The 21,126-nt window shown below is 41.7% G+C and overlaps 1 protein-coding gene across 1 annotated transcript; it reads left to right on the forward strand.

The window, feature by feature from the left end:
• The first annotated feature begins 19,496 nt into the window (after window positions 1-19,496).
• On the forward strand, window positions 19,497-21,126 carry gsx1 (GS homeobox 1). Its single transcript, XM_037467497.2, has 2 exons — window positions 19,497-20,149; window positions 20,278-21,126. Exons 1-2 carry the CDS (start codon window positions 19,780-19,782, stop codon window positions 20,628-20,630), a joined length of 723 nt encoding a protein of 240 aa, XP_037323394.1. The 5' UTR covers window positions 19,497-19,779; the 3' UTR covers window positions 20,631-21,126.

The following is a 21,126-nucleotide window of genomic DNA, read 5'->3' on the forward strand; positions in this document are numbered from 1 at the left end:
CACTCGTCGGCCTTTAGAAACTGCGATTCCAAAGGTTTCACAGTCAAACGAGCAGCAAAAGATAAATATGTTTAATGCTGCTCAAACACACAAAGGTGGTCTAATCTTTTGCTTTCTAGTGGAGTGCGTTCACAGCGGGTAAAGCAAAGCGCCATCACCTGCTCGCCACACAGGTGTCTTCCCTCTCGTAGTTTGTATAGAGTGTAGGTTCAAGCTTGTAGTGAAGGTTGTTTCGAGGCTCAGCTTCAGATTCATCGTTCTCAGTGCGGCATAAATATACTGAAATATTTCCTTTAGAGTTCATTGTAGATTTCGAAATTGACAATTTTAGAATTGGAATTATTCATTTATTTGTTATCAATTTTTAAGGTTTTTTTTCCCCCTGATGCTAGTTACTAAATACATTCATTACAGCGCTATGTGGATTACTGTCAAATGTTAGAATTTTTATAAATTGTCTAGACTTTTTCACATCAAAGCAACCCTGTAATGACGAGCATAAACGTGTCTTCACCATTTTTAAATACCGCCAAACCCAACAATCCAGCACTTTCCGAGCGGTTGGGCACAAAGTGCACATCTTTAACAAACCCATTTGAATTCTTTCAATAAGGATCTAAAAATAAAAAAAGAACCCCCCCCCCCCTCGGCCATCATTTAGAGGTAGCAGGTGGACGATTGTGCACGGTTGACCGATCGTAAATATAAAGACGCCCAAAAGAGCATTCAAGACGGGGAAAAAGGCGTCGTTCCTCGTTTCCCAATTAGCGTTTGGATTCTGCTGCAATCCCACATTGTCGCAACGCACAAACAACAAAAAAACGTCGAGTCAAGCCACAAAAAAAAAACGCAGCGCATCTCTTCACAGGGGGCCAACGGCCCTTTTATGGGCCCGTGGTTGTTGCCTGACAGTGAAGCGGTGAATACCGCGAGGTCAACCTGCCGCGACGCTGTAAATACCAACGGAGGGCCGGTTGGTAATGAGTGAGGCCACGGCCCCCGGCTCCCCATTCAACCATTTAGCCAAAAGAAACCGAGCAGGGGGGGGGGGGGGGGGGCACGCTTGGTGTTCCCGGACAAAGACACACATGAAAAGAGATTCATCTCCCACAAACCAGAAGGCAATCTACTGTCATTGATTTGCCATTAATCTCGCCGGTGTCTTTTTAAAGATGTTTACGATAAAGGGGGAGCAAGGTGACCTTTCAACATGGCTCACATTAATACTCAAAGAGATGAATTGTTCGTAGCTTGTGCATTACAGTCTGATGTGTACGTTTATTGTTAGTTAAGGCGTCACCACGTCTTTGATGACATGTTACAGGTACGTCAAACAAACTATATCTTGGTTTTATAAAAGTTACTGCAAATCAAGGTTCTTTGCAGGTACCGAGGAGCTGATAATTAGGCAGTAAATCAATGTGACACCAATGCAAAAATTAAATCGTAAAAAGTGAAATGATGGGTATTTCAGACAAGCATCGGTCCGTTAACACGCTGGCCCCCCTAAAGCGTTTGTGTTCTTCTCTGTGTTCTGTAGGAACACCTTAAAGGCCTCGTCCCAGTTGAACACCTTGTCAGAAGAATAGAGACTCGTGCTTCTTAAACACATGAAATAAATTCAATACCAAAATGAAAACTGAGTGAAGACAGTTATTGTGAAGACTATCACAAGGTTGTACTTAAACGACGACAAAAAGGCCTCACTAGTGACCTTCTGTCTCATGTTAATACCACACTCTTTTCCTTCTATTAAAGGAAGTGCGAGGATCAATATGTAGAGATGCCTCCATATGCTAAAGCGGCACTGCTGTAGTTATTTAGCTTCAGGAATGCTTCATCACCAGATAAAGGTAATTGTGTCCCTGCTGAACTCTCCTCAGACCTCAGATGGTGATGCAGAGAACAGGATTTAACCAGGAGGACAAGCAACTTAAGTTCGTGGAGAGCGAGCTTAACAAAGCTGGACCACACTCAGAGAGGAGATCCTCCCACCATGTGTTGAGATACCAGAGTGGATTCTGAGAAAGTCAGCTAATATTAATTTTCTTTTCCAATGATATCGCACAATAGGTTTGACCAGATATCTGGCCCAGCTTTTTGTTTTTTCCTCTTCAAAGTTAAAAGAAAAAATATCAGTGTGGAGTAATTACATTGATAGTTGGCCAGGTTTATATTCTGTTTGCCACAGAGTAACTGCAGTTGCACTATTTGTCCATCGGATGTCACTATATAGATGATTATCTTAACACAGCTCTTTGGTCTGGCATGTTTATGTGGTGCTGATCTGGTAAAGTGCTGAGTAGAATGAGTTAATCACACTAATGATCAACTTATTTACATTTACTTATTGTCATGTACAATGCGTAATGTGAAAATCTGGTTTTAACTTTGATTAAATTAAGACATATAGTTCTTATGGAACAATATTAAAATGACTGCAAGGCAGCGGATGGTCTCAGTGGCACTAAGGAGAGATTCATTAGTAAAACATTTTCGTCATCTATCAAAGTGCAGTTAAGAATACACAATAGACAATGTGTTTTGGTACAAGTTTAGTGATGTTATATTGAATACATAAAAAAATATTTACAGCAAACACCATTAAAACAACATATTAAAGGCATCCCTTATGAAGCATATCTCTGAAAATAAGTCTATGAAGCCGAGTTATATCAAACCTTCTGTTAATAGAATATGAAGCTGCTTCTGTACATGCTTTAAAAATTAGAAGGGGTTTTATTGAGTTGTACTAAAAGTTTTTTTTCTTATTTGAATAATGTGAAGCAGGTCTTTAGTGCAGCTTTTGGTAACAAACATGTCGAACTTTTGTTCGCCTTCACTTAAGTTCGCCTTAACTTTTGTGCTCCTGCTTGTTGTTCGCTCCCTGATTTCTGCTGCAATAAAATAGAGCTTTGCAGGGTACCGTAAAATAGCAATATAAATATATATATATATGCAATTTTCATCATCACATAGTTGCTAAAATTCCATTTAATGGAAAAAAATAACTTTCTCCTCTGATATTGTTTTAGGCGACATTGTAACCTTTAAATGCCAATAGCTGTTTTTAATCCAAATAAAATCAAGGCTAATGCTTCATTAGTGGGTATTTTCACCGAATGATCCTCATGCTGCTGCTGTTAATTTTTTTTTATTAACGCAATTACCGGGCTCTTAGTGGACGGGGTCGGAGAGGTCTAATTACCCTGCGTCATGCTGGTAAATAGTCGGAGGTGTCTCTGAGCAGGTGGCCCTGGAGGTAAGAGGGAGACATGGGGCATACCGAGGCGGGCAATTACTGGATGAATTTCACTTTAATAAATGTTGAGCTACATTTGGAAATTCAGATAACAGAGCTTTCTGCCTAATGGGTGCTGCACTGATGCCACTTGAGCAAGAAAATGATCTGAAAGAGGGTTTAATTAACACAAGCTACATGATCCAGGGAGCGCGTGACAGAATGTTAAAGTGAGGGGGAGAGCGCACAGGGATAATATGAAAATTAGTGAGGAGGAGGAGGGTGAGATGGGGAGGGGAAGAGGGTGCCAACTTTTATTTCACAGGTTCAAAGTCTAGAATTTGCTCCTGTTTTTGCACATTAGATGAGCGTCACAAACATCATCACAACGCCCAGAATGTGAATTTCGAGGATGTATTAAACTGCATATTTAGTAGCTGCTATATGTGGTTAGATGAGAAGGTGAAATCCAATTAAACTCCTTTTTTATTCATTTCCAAAACAGCTCAGGTGCCGCTGATGACATTTCCAGCTGTTTTTTTCAGGGAAATGTAGAGTCTCTCCGGTTTGATAATCTGGATTACCATTTAGTTTAATGCCATTGTTTAGAAACAAGTGAAACATCTCACTTAAGGTCCATGAACTGAGAGTCAGTCATCTTCTATCCAGAGACCAACAACTGCTTACTTTGACACAACTAAAGGCAATTTACAGCCCCCAACCAACCTAACCCCATGTGTTTGGGCTGCGGGAGGAAGATGGAGAACCCGAAGAGAGAACCCACTCAGAAAGGCCTCTGCGGGGGGGTTCTGGACCCAGGACAGCCCAACGAAACCCTCATGCTGCTCCCACTTTCTCCACTGTTTGCTTTCATTTTGTCCCACTCGGTGTGTCCTCTGTGTCCAAAAACCCCAAATGTTCTTGAATTCTTTTCTCTAACTTAAGCAACGCTGAAACCTGATCACTATACGCTCTACAAAGGGTGATGTGGTTTCCAACTTGCTGCTGTTGCACCACACTTTAAAGTGTTGCACACTGTTGACCCTCGGCCCTCCCCTCACCTCCAAAAAATACCCTGCAGGGCTACACAGCAAGCACTCTCAGCTATATATAGCCAGGGATTACTCAGATGAGATGTTGTTTAAAGGGAAACCTGGAAGAATGCATATGTACATGGGGTGTGCGAAAAGTGACACATAATTGGGTGTTGCACCTGCATCACGTGTCCCTGAAAGGACTGTGTTTTGGCATGCGGCTTGTGTCACTTTTGTGTTTTTAGTTTAGGTTTTTTTTTTTTTTTTGCTGCACGAGCTGCGCCGAAGCTGCAGCGTATGGGTCTGTGTTGTGTGCATAGAGGACGCCGGGTTTTGTTTTTGTTTAAACAGTGTATATGTGTGGTTTTTGTGCATGTGAGGTCCTCATGGTTTTACACACCGTGGTGCGGTCTCCCTCCACTCTCCACTGGAGCTAAAAGCCCCGAAACAGAACGGTAATTGCCCAATTAGGGCCCTCGCTCTGTGGGCCGCAGAGCACTATGCGCCTCCACATGCTCACAGAGTCAGATAATTGAGCTGAAAGCAAATGAACGGATGGCAGACAAACAAGCTACTAGAAAATAATTACTTGGAGTGTTTCTTTTCAGTACCTGTACAGCGAATTTCATTATTGTCAATAGCCTCTAAAGCTGCTCGAAACGGTGGTATTTGTCATTTTCATAGAGACTTGATAATGACATTAATTTGTCTTAATGGGTTGGTTCTATTGTTAAAAATAGTAAAATGAGCAGAAATTGTCTTTCCTCCACAGGTAGAGAGGACTTCACCACACTCCCGTCAGGCATGAGGAGATAATTTGGTGTGCTTGTCAAATTTCCAATAATTTGTTATATGGAACATGAGTAATGCTAATACCATTAATGTCCATTTTCCTCTAAATTCATTACTGCCCTTTTTCCCTTTTATGTTTCTAATGCCTCGGACATTTTTCCTTACTTCAAGAGCTTATACCACCACTGATTAAAAAGATGCACGTTTTGTACCTCATACACAGTTGCACACAAACACACACACAGACACACGTAACTCATAACAACTGTAAGATTTGCCTTCAGTCATCCTCCACTGAAGTGTGACGTGAAGTGTTGTGGCTGAAATGTTACTGTCAAACAATAGATTGCTATAAATCACAAAATTCTGAAGAAATTATCTTAACATCACTTTGATTTTCACCAAGAAGATTTTTTTTTAAATTTCAGAATTGAATTTGTGCTCATTTACAATGTTCTTTCTGCGTTAACCTGGAAAATTACGATTTAAACGTTAAAGTAATATTCCTACAAAACAAAAGCCAATATTATCCGAACAACATTCAGATTCTTTAATGTAAGTTGTTTATATTTTTAATTTTGAACGAGGAGATATTTTTTTCATGTTTAAGAATAGATTTAATTATTCCCAATCATAACCCCAAACCTCGCAGAGATGAAATGGAAGATAATATATGAAGGAGAAAAAAAGACATATATTTAAATCCCAAAGGAAATATTTTCTGATTGTTCACATCACTAAATATAATCAATTGTAGATCCAGGAGGAACTATCCAAAAGTTACAATCCAGAATACAAGTCTGTTTTTAGGTAAAATCATTAAATAAAATATATTGTTTTGGACCACAACAATAATGCCAGTAACGATTGTGTTAGAACAGGGATGAAACATCTTAACTGCAGTGACTTGAGTCATATGGGGGTTTCTGACATATACATTAGGCAGTAAAATTATAATGAATCCTGACGTTCTTTTTAGGCGGTAGAATTTTGCCTAAAGAAATCAAATAAAACCCCAAACTATGTGACCTTTGAGGAGGGAGGAAAGAGGCTGCTGCTGGGACCCTTAAAGCGCCTCAGTCTCCCTGCCTCCATGTGGCCCTCCGTCACTGTGACACAACGACACCCGGCGTCCTGGACCACAAAGTTTACACCCTGCAGCAGACAAGATGAGCAATCCGCCATCGCTCTCCTCCGTCCTGCCTGTGAAGTGGGAGAAAGAGGAGGACGGCACACTGACACTAATGTGTGAGTCCATTGTGCGGGTTTAATGCGGCTGTGTGCTTTCAACTCTCATAAATATGAAATGTAGACTCAACAAAAGCGTTACAACTTAAAATGCTGCACTGCAATAAAGCTCACAGGGACATAATGTAACTGCTTTATTAGAAATTCTATTTTAGTAAATAAAATAATGCACAGAAGTTTATTGGTGCCACATTTGAAATAGCGGATGCTATTAATAATTTCTTTTTGTTTTTAGGAATCCTTTGAAATATAATTTCTCCTAAAAAATGAATGCTCTTATTCTGATGATTTAAATAGATTATTTGTGGCCACAAAATAGTTGGCTTTGTTGTTATATGAGTGTTATGTAATGTAATGTGTTCATGGCTGGCCTGCAGAGGGTGCTGGTAAAAAATACCACAACAACGCAAGTAGGCTATCTTTTGCTTTCATATAAGAAAATGGGATTAAAATTTTTATTTTTTATTTTGGTTTCACAACGCAACAAATCCATAAAATATGAGTGAAATGTTATAATACGTCAATGGTTTCCAATTAATGTCATTCTTTTTTACAGAATGACAAAAATCCCCATGCTTGTAAGGCCTCCATTCCAAACAGAAACCTAAAAATCAGTGTAATCAATACGAAATCCTTAATATGTACCTCAAAGAACACAACATTTTCCAATAAGTGACATTGTGATATTAATCAGATGAGCATCAAAATCACGTGAATACACATTTTAAAGTAGTTTCTTCACAATCTTCTTGATGTGTGAATGTACCAAATATGGCCTCTGGTCAGAGTCAAACCCAGGACCTTCTGGCTGTGAGGCCACCGTAGTAACCACCACACCTCTGTGCTGCTCTCCTGAACATCTCCACTAAAAACTCTAAAGTTAACCTGGCCAACTTTAGCCATCCAACATCATATTTAATTACAAATGCAGCCAAACTCTTTTTGCATGCTGGAATCTTTTCCCGCATTAAAAACTGTTTTATAGCTGATCACAAGGATGAAAACCCCGAAACCCATTAAGTCCCTTTACAAAAAAATAGTAAAAACACTGGAGCCAAAGGCTAATTGCTTTAATTATCGCTGTATAGTTGAAAAGCACAATCTCTTTAATATAGTTGTTTAAACAATTTGCAGGTGCTTGGCTGGTCTCTGATGTTCTACGTGGGCTCACACCTCCCTCCCTGAGCCCGTCATAATGCAGAAGGATGGTGGCGGCCGGTTAACCAGGGCAAAGACCAGCGTCTTCTCATTCAGAGCCCCCCAGGACTGAAACAATCGCCCTGTTGAGCTAAGTGGAAGCACTGATTACCTAACCTTGCAAAACCAAAACAGAAGAGGCGGCAAAACAAAGCAAACACGCATTCACGAGTGATCATGCTACATCATCTACATACTCTTATGGTTAATACAAATCTGCTCCTTTTGTAATGTATCCATTTATTTTATTGCAATATAAAGTATCGTGTTGTAATTTAGGAATTTGCTGTTGAATTGTACTGAGAATTTGGTCTCTAGATAGCTGGGGGACCTTCACAGGTGGGAACTGAAATGTTGATTATTGTGCACTAAATGAATAAATAAATACAACTAATGAAAAAATGAATGAGTTCTTTGCTGAGCTTTCTTCACCTACAGTTCAGCTGATACCTTCATTATGTCGTATTGAACTTGGTGGAATGTGGTTTTAATAATGTGTGCCCCAAGAATTTATGATGGGGAAAAGAATATCAGAAACATTTTCATCGCATGTGTTCCTTTATTTTAATAATAAGGGTAATTTATAAGTGGAAAAAATACATTTTGCCACTAACAATACGTAAGTAAATGCAATATGCCCATACGGTATCATCTATGATACAATATTCCAAGTACGTTAACAGGGTTTATTTGTCTGTGATCTTTAAATTGTTGACAACGTCTTCAAACTACATTTTCCCCTCTAAATTGTTTTTTGTTTGTTTTTGAAGTGGATGAATCCGTCCTGTGATCACAGCAGCACGACCGAATCCAAGCCGGACTCATTTTCTTCTCCAATAACCACAATGGGATGATGGCATCTACTGCTGCCTGTATTGACATTCCCGCGCGTCCACGCATAAAGCCGAGAGGGAAATGTGTTAATGTTCGTCTAAGTGACACTCCTGCCTGTATTTAGGTGTGTATGAGTCTTTTTAGATTGTGTAAAATGTCATAAAGTGCTACGAGTACCAGAGGCTTGTTGTTTGACATGATGGCTGAGCTGATGATTCATTTGCGAGGCCTGACTCCTGTTTGGAGTTTCTTACGTAACGCTGTTGAATAATACTTTTTAAATAGAGACACTTCTACTCTCTACAAGGCCACCAAGGGGAAATGGGTCTGAGTGTGAGATTTCTTGGGATGACACACACGACAAGAGAAAGAAAAGAGCAAAATAATTGGAGTTGAGGATCAACTTTTATGGTGAAGAAAATCGCCAAAAAAAAAAGTGCTGCACTGCAATTTTACAACAGAATGTTCAAGGAAATCCTTTCAAACTGTCTTATGGGACTTTGTTTGATGGTCTATTCGTCAGGTGCATCCTCTGATGGGATTTCTTACCCAGCAGGGGGATGTGATCCATTCAAATGAACTGGGCCAGTGGTGGAAAGTTGTACATTAACTCAAGTAGTGTACTCAAGTACAACTTTAGGTACTTAAACCATCCAACAGCATATAAAGTAGATAAAATGTGCTCCACCTGCACTAGCTGTAACATTATTATACTGCTTACGCGCAAAAGTCAGTAATAATATCGCAATAATATAACTATTAAAGGGAACATTGTGGCCAACAAGTTTTAGTATATTCTGCATGACTTTTATACTTTCACTTCAGTAAAATCTTGAATTTGAATATAGATTCCCCTATTTTTTTGTTGCATGTAACACACAACACAATGCTACAATGCTTCAAAGTTTGAGTGAAATATTGCTTTTGTGATATTTGTTATTAGTATAATGTGTCACAATAATTTCAGTCAACCGAGTGGTCTGTATGTTCATTACAGTCCATGTCGTTGCTTGTCAGTTTGACTTATTACTCTTTTTAAATATCCCTTATACATTAAATCCAACAAAGAGTTTTTCCAATTGTTCTGTTTGTCATTCTTTTATTTGGTTTAATACTATTATTTTATTTTCACTACTATTAATAGTAAAAGAAGAATAGTAGATCTTTGTGACTCCTCCTAAGCAACAGTATATCACCCTCGCGCATAAATGGCAATACACACCCACTAAACAGAATTAACCAAGTATTTAAATTTAATTTAAAGGATATGCCCAGTGTCTCATTTAAATAATTCATTGATGGTGTATCTCCACCTGCTTCTGCCTCTGTGCCAGTGTCTGAATTTGTGTGACGGAGGGGCTGAATAGTGATGTGTGACACACTCCTGATGAAAAATAACAGCGGCCCTCAGATCTGCACAACGGCGGATGAAGAATCGCTGACTTTTATTGGTGCCGAATAAAAGGATGCGATGAAAGAGTCAAAGGCTGAGGCAGAGAAAGAGGGATTCAGAGGGAGGGGCGGAGGAGTGCAAAAACAAGGCCCCATCCATCACACGAGTTGAGAAGACACATTCCAGTGCCCTTAGCAAGAGGATACATTCACTCAAAGTCACAATGGAGGGGGAATCTGGGAGAAGCTGGGAGGGGCGCCCATCAATACACAACCTCACCCTCGGGCTCTCTGTGCGCACAAACTCAATGCCCATTCCAGTCCAATTCAGCTCCCTCTATAGGCATGACAAATGTACATTTTGCTGCCGATGAATGTGTTCATACTCGGAGCAACAAAACAGGCGGAAAAAACCCCAAATCACCGCATGGATGCTAATAGTTAAAATTCTTAATTCCCCTTCTCTTCCTCCCTCCCTTTCCCTCCCTCTCTCTGTCAGTCTCTCTCTCTCTCTCTCTCTCTCTCTCTCTGTCTCTCTCATTAACCGTAGTTGGGGAAATCTGAGCTGGGGTCGTTGGATATCTCTGTCTGGCGGAGTTAGTGGGGATTTTAGGGTGGAGGGAGCAGGTGATGGCTTTCTGGAGTGCACTCATTTACACTCCTCCCTTTCTCTCGCTGAGCAGCGTGAAGAGGTGCGGGAGACGAGGGGGCCGCCTCCTCTCACTCCTGTGAGCTGCACCTGCCAGGGGTGAGAGGATCAATTGTGAACTCTGACCCCGTACCTTCCACAATGCTCAATTATTACCCGTACCATGTAATATATACATCATACATCACGGATGGGATGGAAAATTGCATTCCGGACATTAAAACCGAGGAGCTGTGCAGCTGCAGGAGCCATTTCGGACGTGTAGAGCAAATAGGATGTAAACATGGACGATATTAGACTAACTCCAACCTACACATGCAGAGGAACACTGATTTGCGTATTGCTTACTGGCTTTTGCTGGTATTTATCATCATAAAATGTAAACTTCTGGAGTTTGAACTCAACAGCTACTGCTACTTCAGTGACCAAGTGTTTTTTCAGTGGAGTTGTACTTTTCCGTGTATTACAGCGCTGACCTTTCAGGTGCTGGTAAGAGGCTCTTGGTTCCATTGATTAACATTTTCACCCCTTTTGTTTTTAGTTTTTAAGTGAAGCTAACCTCTGGAAGCTAGAGCCTCATGTTTACCGTGAAGACATTAGCATCACTCTTCTCCTTTGACCCTTTGCAAGAAAGAAAATATATTTCCCAAAACACCAAACTATGGACTAAATAGCAAATTCTATATTTTCAAGCATTGGCTAAACCCTTTCCCCAGCGAGAGAAAGGGCTTAAATTGACCCCTCACACTTCTCTGGTTCCAGATAAACATGGATTTACATGTTGATAACCTGTAGCTTGCATTTACCATATAAACGTAGGCCTCTTATTTTCATTGGTGCCATAGCACTGAGTATTTGGGTGGCAGCGCATTCTGTCTCACAACCGGGTATTATTCAGTGCACTGGGATCTACTTGGGGTTTTCTCAGGCCTTGGCGTAGTGTGGAAGTCGGTGTCAGTGGACCCCTGGCCTAGTCCAACTGAAAGGCAGTGTGTTAGTTTCTATGGTAATGGAGAAATAGTAACTACCTCCCAGCAGCGTCCCGCCGCGTGTCGCCTCCTCAATGGAGCGCATCTGCAGAAGACTGAGAGGAGGGGGGTGGGGGGGCCCTGTGAGACGAGCAGTGACCCGTCATAACGCCGACCCTCACATATATGGTCATGTGTAGACATTGAATTAGCCTAAACCTCTTCTTCACACCGCTTACGTCATAACTCTTGAGAACTGAGCCATATATTCCCCGTTCAGTCAAAAGCGGCGTGCGAGAAGGAGTAAAAAAAAAAAAAAAAGCCGCCACAGAGGTCATTTGGATGGAGGGAGGGGGGAGAGGAGTGAAATGAGACAACTGAAAAGTGTGGGGAAAAAAATCCAACAACAGCTGAGTGAAAATCACAATGGATGCAAAAGAAATTTGAGAAGAAAAGTTATGAAAATCCTACAAGGTGTCGACGCTTATACAAAGTCCATAAATTTGTAATTTCACTGAAAGTAATGATAAGAAATCCAACTTTTGAAGTGTAGTTGCGATTTAACAGTTCTAAACTGCAGCCGTTACCATCAACCAACCAAATAAACAGAAGCTACTGAAAAAAGAAAAAGTACCCTTAGACTTTATTTGGTTGGAGAGTGACCACAGTTTTATTTTTTAAACGTTTGACATTTCAAACATTGGTATCCTACAAAAAAAGAGAAGAATCCCAAAACAACAGAGATCTTTGAAAGGAGGCTAATGTGAGATGAATGGAAAGGAAATGGGCCAAACCACAGGAGGTCATTAATGAGAAAGCCGTAAACTTTAAGGAATCGCAGTGGTCTTTGAGTGGGCTTCCTTCAAGAGTCTTCCCCTTCAGCTCATCCTCATCCTGTTGTTTGAAGGAACACACTGAGAACGAAGTAATAATGAACTGCTGAGCTGAAAATTGCTAAGTAATGGTAGCATGAGTGTTTTTCTGGAGTGTTTACCCCCCCCCCCTCCCCTCTCTCTCCCTCTTGCTGACCTCCCTTACCCCCCTTGGTGGTTTCCCATGGCCTCCAATTGATTCAATTAAGTGAACACACACATACCATATGTTTAAAGATGTTTTTTCTCCACAGAGCCCAATGCTGCTTGGCTAGTACGTCGATTCAAAAAAAAAAACGTGACGATGATACTTTAAAAAAGAGTAAGATGCAAGTTAAAATAGTAGGTAATGTAGCAGCATTTACCTTTTGTTAATCCGCTCTCTCAACCTTGATTTTCCAATGAAACCCACTGGAAACATCAGTGCAGCAGAAATGAGAGTAAAAAGACCCCGAATGAAGGGGAAAGTGAATGATGGGATGCAAGGGAAGGGAGGATCAGAGAAGCAAAGCGGGTGAAAGGGAGGGAGGAGTAGCGAGTCGCCGTCCCAAGTTGTTCTGCGTCGTAACTCTTCTTTGTTTCCCCCGACTATAAAGTCTCCTGCGTGTTGGCCAACAGCATAAAATCCGGCATTGAGAAACGAGGCAAACATTGAACATTGCGAGAGACGCTCTGCATTCTTTTCGCTTTTGTACGTGTGGGACCGTCGATGAAAGAGCAACAGACACCGAATGGGGAACAAAGGGGGCAGTGTGGACCGAGGCACTATCGCTGACATCCCCAGCACTTTGAACAACTTGTCAGCGCGGACACTGGAGCGACCGCATTCTGTCACATTTGTGTACAAACCCCCTTGAAAGGGCCGGCTGACCTGCCCGTATCCCTTTATTGGGGTTCAAATGGCAAGAGGCATTCATTGTGTCTGGGAGAGTTCATTAAATTCATTGGTTTGACCTGCTATTTCTTGGCCAAAAGTCGGGCTGATTTGGAAAAATGTGAGGCAGCCATACGTAATAGCCTACTGACCTCCGCGGGGTAACAAACCCTTTTGAAGAGCATTTCAAGGCTTTTATATGAATAGGGTCAAAGGGGAAGTTTGAGACATATCTATGGCAGAACCAATGGATTTACATCAAAAGGGAATTTGAAATCATCCAAAGATACTTAGACCTCTAATGGCTCTGTGGAGTTTTTCCTGGCGATATATTTGAGCAAAACCCAATTTCTAATTGATTTTCATTAATGAGCAAAGTGTGAGGATTGATGAGTCTCGCACGTCAGAAGACGCCGCTGGAGCTCTCAGTGGTGAACAAGTGCTTTGTGTCTCCGTTTGACTGACATTGGATGGCAAACGGCATTGCTTTGTGCCATTTGTTTTATCTTGAAGTTGAAAAAGTTCACGGAAGACCATCGTCGACCATTTTGGTTCCCAGAAAATCTTGACATTTAGATGTAAATGGGCTCATTAGAGAGGCCGGACCGTCAGGTTCTGCCCACAGCAAACATACAAAATGCAAAATACAAAATCATTATCAACTTGTCTCCCTTTCGGGATTACAATCATGTACCAGTTCTCCAAAAATATTTACAAAATCAATTCAGAATTCTGCAGGTCCGAAGGTCAAATAACTCACAAGAATGTTTTTTTCTTTTTACTTTGCAACAGAAGATAGAGAAACCTATCTTATACAATACAAGAATATTTACATCAAATGATCAGCACAAAATACTTTATTTATCTTTTTCTTCTTTTTGTAAACAATAGAATATCACCATAGCAACATATCGTAATAGGCTGTTTTTTTCCCACGATCCCTTTCTCTGTCTTCGTATTAGTAAATGACTGACAATGCAAATTCTCACTGTCGTTAAGACCAAAAAGTCCCAGTCGGAACAAGAAATAGAACAAATCCTGCAGAGCGAATGTGTTTTTACAACGTAACCATTTGGGGTTTTAATGGAGACCTCGATGGTTGAAATTGGTTTGGAGAAAGAGCTCTGACCAGAATACTCTGAACCACAGAGCTGCATGACGCATCATATCTGCATAATAGCTCCCGGCATTTAGTCCATTTGCTTCCTTGACAACTATTAATGGTAAAAAAAAAGAACAACAACAATAACCTGGTGAAAAAAAAAAACAACCTAAAGCCGAGGTTTGGCTTCAGGCTTGAAAAGCGAAACCATCTGAGAGTATAGTCATGTTCAACATCACTGATTGGGTGTCCATCAACAATGCGTCTCTTTGTTAGACCGCTGATTGATTCTGTGTATTAGTTATTCATTAACTATGTCAGGTCATTCAGTCGGTGTGACCAGCCGTGAAGAGGACGTCGTAGCAGCAGCACTCAACCTCAACTCAGGCACATCCGCCCCAGTCATAGATTTTTATAAGTTGTTTTCATTTGAAACACTAACTATAAAGGCACATTGGGTCACGTTCAATCCCGGGGGGGGGGGGGGGGGGGGGAACGACGCACAATAAAACATTAGTTTTTGGATGTTGTAAAGTAGCTCGGTGTGTGTTGTACACGATCAATTGATTTGGGCTTGACTTCATCTTCCGTTGTGCAGCAGTTTTTGCAGATTTTAATACTGTTGTGTGCACATTCTGTTCCTGTTGCTGTTTGCTTTATATTTTGTGCCACTTAAGCACTTTGGTCACCAGCAGTTGTTTTCGAATTTTCCTGCACAAATAAATGTGGGTTAGTATGCTGGATTCCTTCAATTACTCCCCTTGAAAATAAACGATGAGTGATTAAAACCAGTACAAACACTGAGAAAAACAGTTCAAAACCAGGGGTTCTCGGAAGCTTATTTCCTTAATGTGTTCTCTGATAACATCAAATCCAAGCTGATGTCTGCTGATTTGTTTTTCTCATTTGGTTAAAATACATAATGTATTAAAAAAATGATGATAAAAACTCTATTTTTCACATCTTCAAGCAGTAAACTACGCTGACCGTGAAGAGGATGTGACGGTGGACCAAATAACATGATGCCCTCATTAAATTAACTGATTTGTCTTGGTGTGAAAATTTGAGATAATTCACAAAACTTAGCCCAATAGATATAGCATAAGGTTAGAAAGCTTAAACAATATATTTGTATCACGAAAATTTGTATGATGTTCTAAATTTTACAGTGCTGCTGATTACAGCAGTGACCTGTTGTAAACGCGACTTTGATCCTCCTTCCCTGTTGAACTAGCAGCTCTCTAATGGACCTCCATGGCCGAGGTTGCTAGGAGATTTTTTTGCGAAGCTCCTCAATGAACCGCAGCTCAGACTTTTGTCAGCAGGACGTTGGGTGCATCATTTGTCACATTCACACATGTGGAGATGTGTCGGTGGGCCGCGCGGCCTCTCGCTTTTCAGTGGTGCATCAGGGTGTGGATTCATAATTTAACATTTTGCAGCAAAATAAATCCCACTTTTTAAATACACTGGAGCTTACAGGTGGATGAATAAATGCAAAAAAAAATGAGGCTGTGCACAAAGAGGCATAGCTGTGTGGATGTTTCATATAACCTGTAAGATATATTTCCATTTTGCTGGCTGTGTATGTTTTGCTTTGAATGTGATATTTGACACTTGTTGAGGAACCAGTGGGGACTCGGTGCCTCAATTGTGTTGGCAGAAATTTTAAAAGTAGAGAATTGCCGATCGTTTTTTTTCCTGGATGCACTCCAGGGGCCGAACATGTTATATTTGCCGCATGTGAAATTGTGATCGTATCAAAGTTCAGCCGGAATTGAGACGCTTTGTGCCTTCAAGCGGTGTTTGTCAAAATATTGTGAAGGATGAGGCAGAGTACAGCGCAGCACAAACCCCTCTTCAGGCGCATATTTGGGCTGCTTCAAGAAGGGAAATATGGAAGAGAGCTCCATCATAGCAAAGCTTATTAGGGGAAAAAAACAAAACATTTTCTAAAAAAATTCTTACATTAACTAGAAGAAAAAATGAAGAAAGAAAGCATTTGAAAAAAATGTCAAGTCTAATGTTGTCTTTCTGGATTTTTCTCATGACATAAATAAATGTAAAACGCGTGATGTGTTTAATTGTGCGGCAAGGCCGAATAAAAGAGTATTCTTTCATTCATTATTTTGAAATAGTTGCTAGAATGTCATCATCCTAAAACAATTACTGACACGGCTTGAGTTTATAAATGTTGACAGTGCTCAGCATGCTGATGCCCATTCTGTTGAGCTGGTTATTTATTCCTTCATGCAAATTAAAAACGTAAAGCAGTCAGTTCAAGTCCATGTTCACCTGTTGAGCCTTACATCTGACACGTCACGATACCCCAAATGACTGCATCTCTTTGTCAGACTGCCTCTCTCTTTAGGATTCATTAGTCCCAATAGACTCCATGCGGCCTCAACGTATTGCACCATTCAGCTGGTACTTATGTGTCATCTGTTATCTATTGCACTGGTGTTTCTGGGGAGCATATGAATGATAATCAGGCCTTTGTGCGTCCATAGAGGTGCAGCAGGATCCGCGGTCTGTGATGTTGCCTCAGGGGGAGATTAAGAGGGGCAGCCGGCCCTCTGTGTCACGTCGACAGTCACAGCGCCCATCCGCGGCTGGGCCAAACCCCACTGGGACCTTAAATCCTGTTACACTGTCAGCTAAAACCATCATTTGTATTAGAGATGTGTGGGTGTTTAAGTGTGTGTACATATTAAGTGCGGGGGGATAGTGTCTTAAACTATGAATTATTCATACCAAAAAGAAAAGGAGATATTGACTACATCTCCATAAACAGTCTGCTCTCTTTATGTCATCAAGGCACGAGATCTTTGGGTATAATTGCATAAAAGCCCCTGAAAATGTGCTTCTCCAACGGCACAGCAGGCACTGGTCAGCGTTATCATCGGGGATGAACTTGAGTGATGGCAATTGTTCCAACTTAATATCTTATAAATAATTTACTATTTCAGGGACGGTGCTACACCCCCCCCTCCACCCCCATCTAACATGAACGTTAAGAAGCTTTACCAACCCACAGCTGTATGCTAGTTACTGAACACACGGAGCTCACTGCTTTGTGGGGGAAAATATGGACGTGATGATGCATCGATATTACCATAAGTGACTATAAATGTATATGTCTTTTTTGGGCTTGGGACTAGGGAAAAAAAAAAAAAGAAAACTGTAATAGAGTTGAAATAATGCGAGTGGGCTATTTCCCCTCGATTATTTATCTCAGTAACAAGTGATTATGGAGAATGAGATTCTTTGCACTTCTGGCCCGCGCCTCCAGAGGGAGGTCAAAACTATTTGTCAGTCTCCAGTTGGGATTGCAAATTAGGATGAGCCTCCCTGCGTGACGACCCATGGCACCTCTATTCCTATCCACGGGGTGACTGCTGTACATAATTTGAAAATTAGGGCCTTTGATAACATCTTTATGTTGAGCAATACATCAAGCTGCCCCCACATGCAGACTATCTGCCGGAGTGAGAGAAAAAAGAAGAAAAAAAACAGGATTTGAGGCAGGATGCTTTTTTAAATCTGCGGTGTTTAGCCCCGGGCTGGCAACAAAAAAAAATACACATTTTGCCTGTTTAATTTTGTGCTTGAGCCCATAATTTGGCACGTTGTCGGTGAGAGTAATGGGGCTTTTAATGTATACCGAAAACATGTCATTAACTTGTTACCTCATTAACAGTCGTAATAAAAGCGATAGATTTGTATTTACGGTTTCAATAGAATGCGACAAGCTTGACAGACTAGTTAATGGCCAATTCCTGGCAGGAAATGAAAGGATAGACTAATAGAAAAATGAAAATGGCTCTCGCAAATACAAAAAGTCATTCGGACAGATATTTTGTCTCTAAAGGGTTTAACTGCTCCTAATTTGTACTTTAATGGCGCAGCGTAATTACAGGTCCGGGAAGATTAGCGGTGTAAAGCTGAGCACGTTAGGCCTCTTTAATGAGGAGTAAACAGATAGTATCACACCCTCACGTGGTGGATGTTTTAGAGCTCAAGAGCCAACTCGACAGACGTCACAATTTATGGAAAATATGCCTGAAAACAAAGGACAAATAAACCCACGGAGTTGACAGAACCGGATGATTGAACGCGAGCCTCTTCTCGGAGAAAACGAACAACAAAGCGGCAAGAAAGTTAAACTCTACAGGATGTGGCGAGGAAATAACTTAAATGTATTTGACATGATCATTGCCCCCCCCCCCCCGTCCCTCCAATATCAAACGAGGCATTGCGGCGTACTCTTTCTGTTTATGATCTCATATGGATCGTTCATTTAACATATCAACAAACTGTTTACCTAAAAGGAAAGGAATGCCATTCCACTATTTACTCACACATTACGGGTCCTGTCTCTTTGAAGGTCTTGTTCAGAGAGCCTTAAAGTGAAAGAAAATGTTTTCCTATTACTTAATTCAATCAGTGCGCGAGGCGGGGGCTTCACGCGCCGCGCACTGGGCTCCTCTATGACAGAGTCGCCTTTGTTGCGTCTATCCGCCGCTGTCACACACTTTAATTCGACTCTCTTTCTCTCTCATTGAAACCCCTCCACAATGACATTCAATAAGGGCCGCAGAGTGAAAACCTGGTTATTTTTACATATTCTTTCCCTCGACTCGGCAGGGGCCCGAGCAAAGGAATTAATCACCGCTCTTTAACAGCACTGCCTTCAGGCAATGACTTGTCCCTTTTTTTGTGCCCAGAAATGACACATTAACCTTAAAATGGATATGCATAAACTTTACATTCAGCTGTTGCATTTATGTTTGCGCACAACACTCAGTCAAGTCACACAAGTGAAAAAAATACCTGTCACATAATTAACCGCAAAAGAAATTACACTAAATGAGTGCGAGCTTGTTTGGCGTTTATTCAGAAAAAGAAATAACGCGGAGAAAAAGCAGACATACAGGAGTACAAATACAGCTGATAATAAATACCTTCTAATGATCTCGTCAGGCACAGTAATCCGGTAATCTTAAATAAACGATGGGAAATTAGTCGGTAACGTCCCTACTGTTAACATCAATGTAGTACATTAGCAGTCGTAAATATTTCTGGACGACTCTCCCTGGCCTACAGACATAATTAAGACTCTATACATACCTAATAGGCCGCTCAATGTCTAAGACAAAACTTGAATACATATACCGGCTTTCCAAATGTGACGGGGACGTTTTCTAAACTATGCTCCATGATAAAATGAGAGCGATGATAAAAGGGAGAATGGGCAGTGCCGCCTCTCGCGGCGTGGGTGGGGCTGACAAGAATAGACTACATTATGCAGTTCATTTAGTTAACAAGTGAAATAATGGGGAAGCGTGCAGTGGGAATGCCAAAGAGAAAGGCACAAAACCCTATTGAGAGCTCTCGGCCGCTTACGGCGTAACCGTCACATGGCCGAAACCGAGTACAGGGCGGCTATTTAAGGAGCCGCGCTGCGCCTTCAGCACCACTTCGCTGTCCACCGCCCCGAGGAGAGCACCGCTGACACCACCGCGCGCCAGCTTCAGCTTCAGCTCCCACGCTGCAGAACGACGACGTTTGCCACCATGCCGAGGTCTTTTCTCGTGGATTCCTTGATTTTAAGGGAGGCCGGCGACAAGGGGAACGAGAACAACCCGCCGTTGTTCCCGTACGCCGTGCACTCGCCGCACCACCCTCACGGGATGCCGGGCTCCTGCCACTCCAGGAAAGCCGGGCTGCTGTGCTTCTGCCCGCTGTGCATGACCGCGTCGCAGCTCCACCCGTCTCCACCGACGCTGCCGCTCCTCAAGGCGTCCTTTTCTCCCTTCGGCTCGCAGTACTGCCACTCGGCTCTGTCGAGGCAACACTCCTCAGCCAACCTCGGCCACGCACCGGGGATTTACCAGGCGGCGTACTCCGTCCCGGACCCGCGACAGTTCCACTGCATCTCCATCGGTGAGTGAAGGGCACGTGTGTTATTTTTATTGCGTGGGCAAAGCCACATTTCTGAGTGTTGCCATAATATCGCCGTGGCTGACCATCTTTCTTAATTGTATTTGTTTTTTTTTCTTCGTTTTTTGCAGAAAACAGCAACAGCAAACTTCAGAGCAGCAAGCGCATGCGCACAGCCTTCACCAGCACACAACTTTTGGAGCTGGAGCGAGAGTTCACGTCCAACATGTACCTTTCCAGGCTGAGGCGCATCGAGATCGCCACGTACCTGAACTTGTCCGAGAAACAGGTGAAAATCTGGTTTCAGAACCGCAGAGTGAAGCACAAAAAGGAGGGCAAGAGCAGCGGCCAGAGGACTGGATCACACAACTGCAAATGCTCTTCCCTGTCGACCGCGAGATGCTCGGAGGAAGAGGACGACGACATTCCCATATCCCCCTCCTCGTCCGAAAAGGAGGACGTGGACCTGTCCGTCTCCCCCTGAACTCTCCTGCTTATTGCCCTACAAAACATTTTGGTCCTCGTGAATTTTGAATACAGCCAAAAAAAACAACAACAACAGACTGTGCCACTTGTGTTCAGTCGTCTGTAAATAGAAAGAGAATATTTAATCAGGGATTTGCTCTGAATTATTGTATAGCTGTATACATGTTGTACGTTTTGTATGTAGTTTTTTTCTGAAAACGGTCCATTTGTTGTTGCCAATGCGATAAGTATGAGGGTTATTGGTAAAGAAGAACCCGCAAAAATAGCAACATTGTTTATTAGTATTTTGGGGGGAGACAGTATTTTATATACACGGTGACTACTGGTTAGATTCATTCTGTGGATGGAACTTCAAATATCAAAAGCTGGAGGAAGATGCCCTCAATGTCACATTACTGAAACGACTCAGTAAAGTATATCTTCACTGTAATTGTACAAATATTTATTTATTTAAAAATGTTGATACTTAAATAAAAATATTTCTGAGCGGCAAA

Source organism: Pungitius pungitius, chromosome 16 (genome assembly GCF_949316345.1).
Source record: "Pungitius pungitius chromosome 16, fPunPun2.1, whole genome shotgun sequence".
In the NCBI taxonomy this organism is placed as follows: domain Eukaryota; kingdom Metazoa; phylum Chordata; class Actinopteri; order Perciformes; family Gasterosteidae; genus Pungitius; species Pungitius pungitius.

Coding starts and splice junctions, on each gene's coding strand:
- gsx1 (XM_037467497.2), top strand. CDS start 19,780: ATGCCGAGGTCTTTTCTCGTGGATTCCTTGATTTTAAGGGAGGCCGGC. Junction 20,150..20,277: donor GTTCCACTGCATCTCCATCG/GTGAGTGAAGGG, acceptor CGTTTTTTGCAG/AAAACAGCAACAGCAAACTT.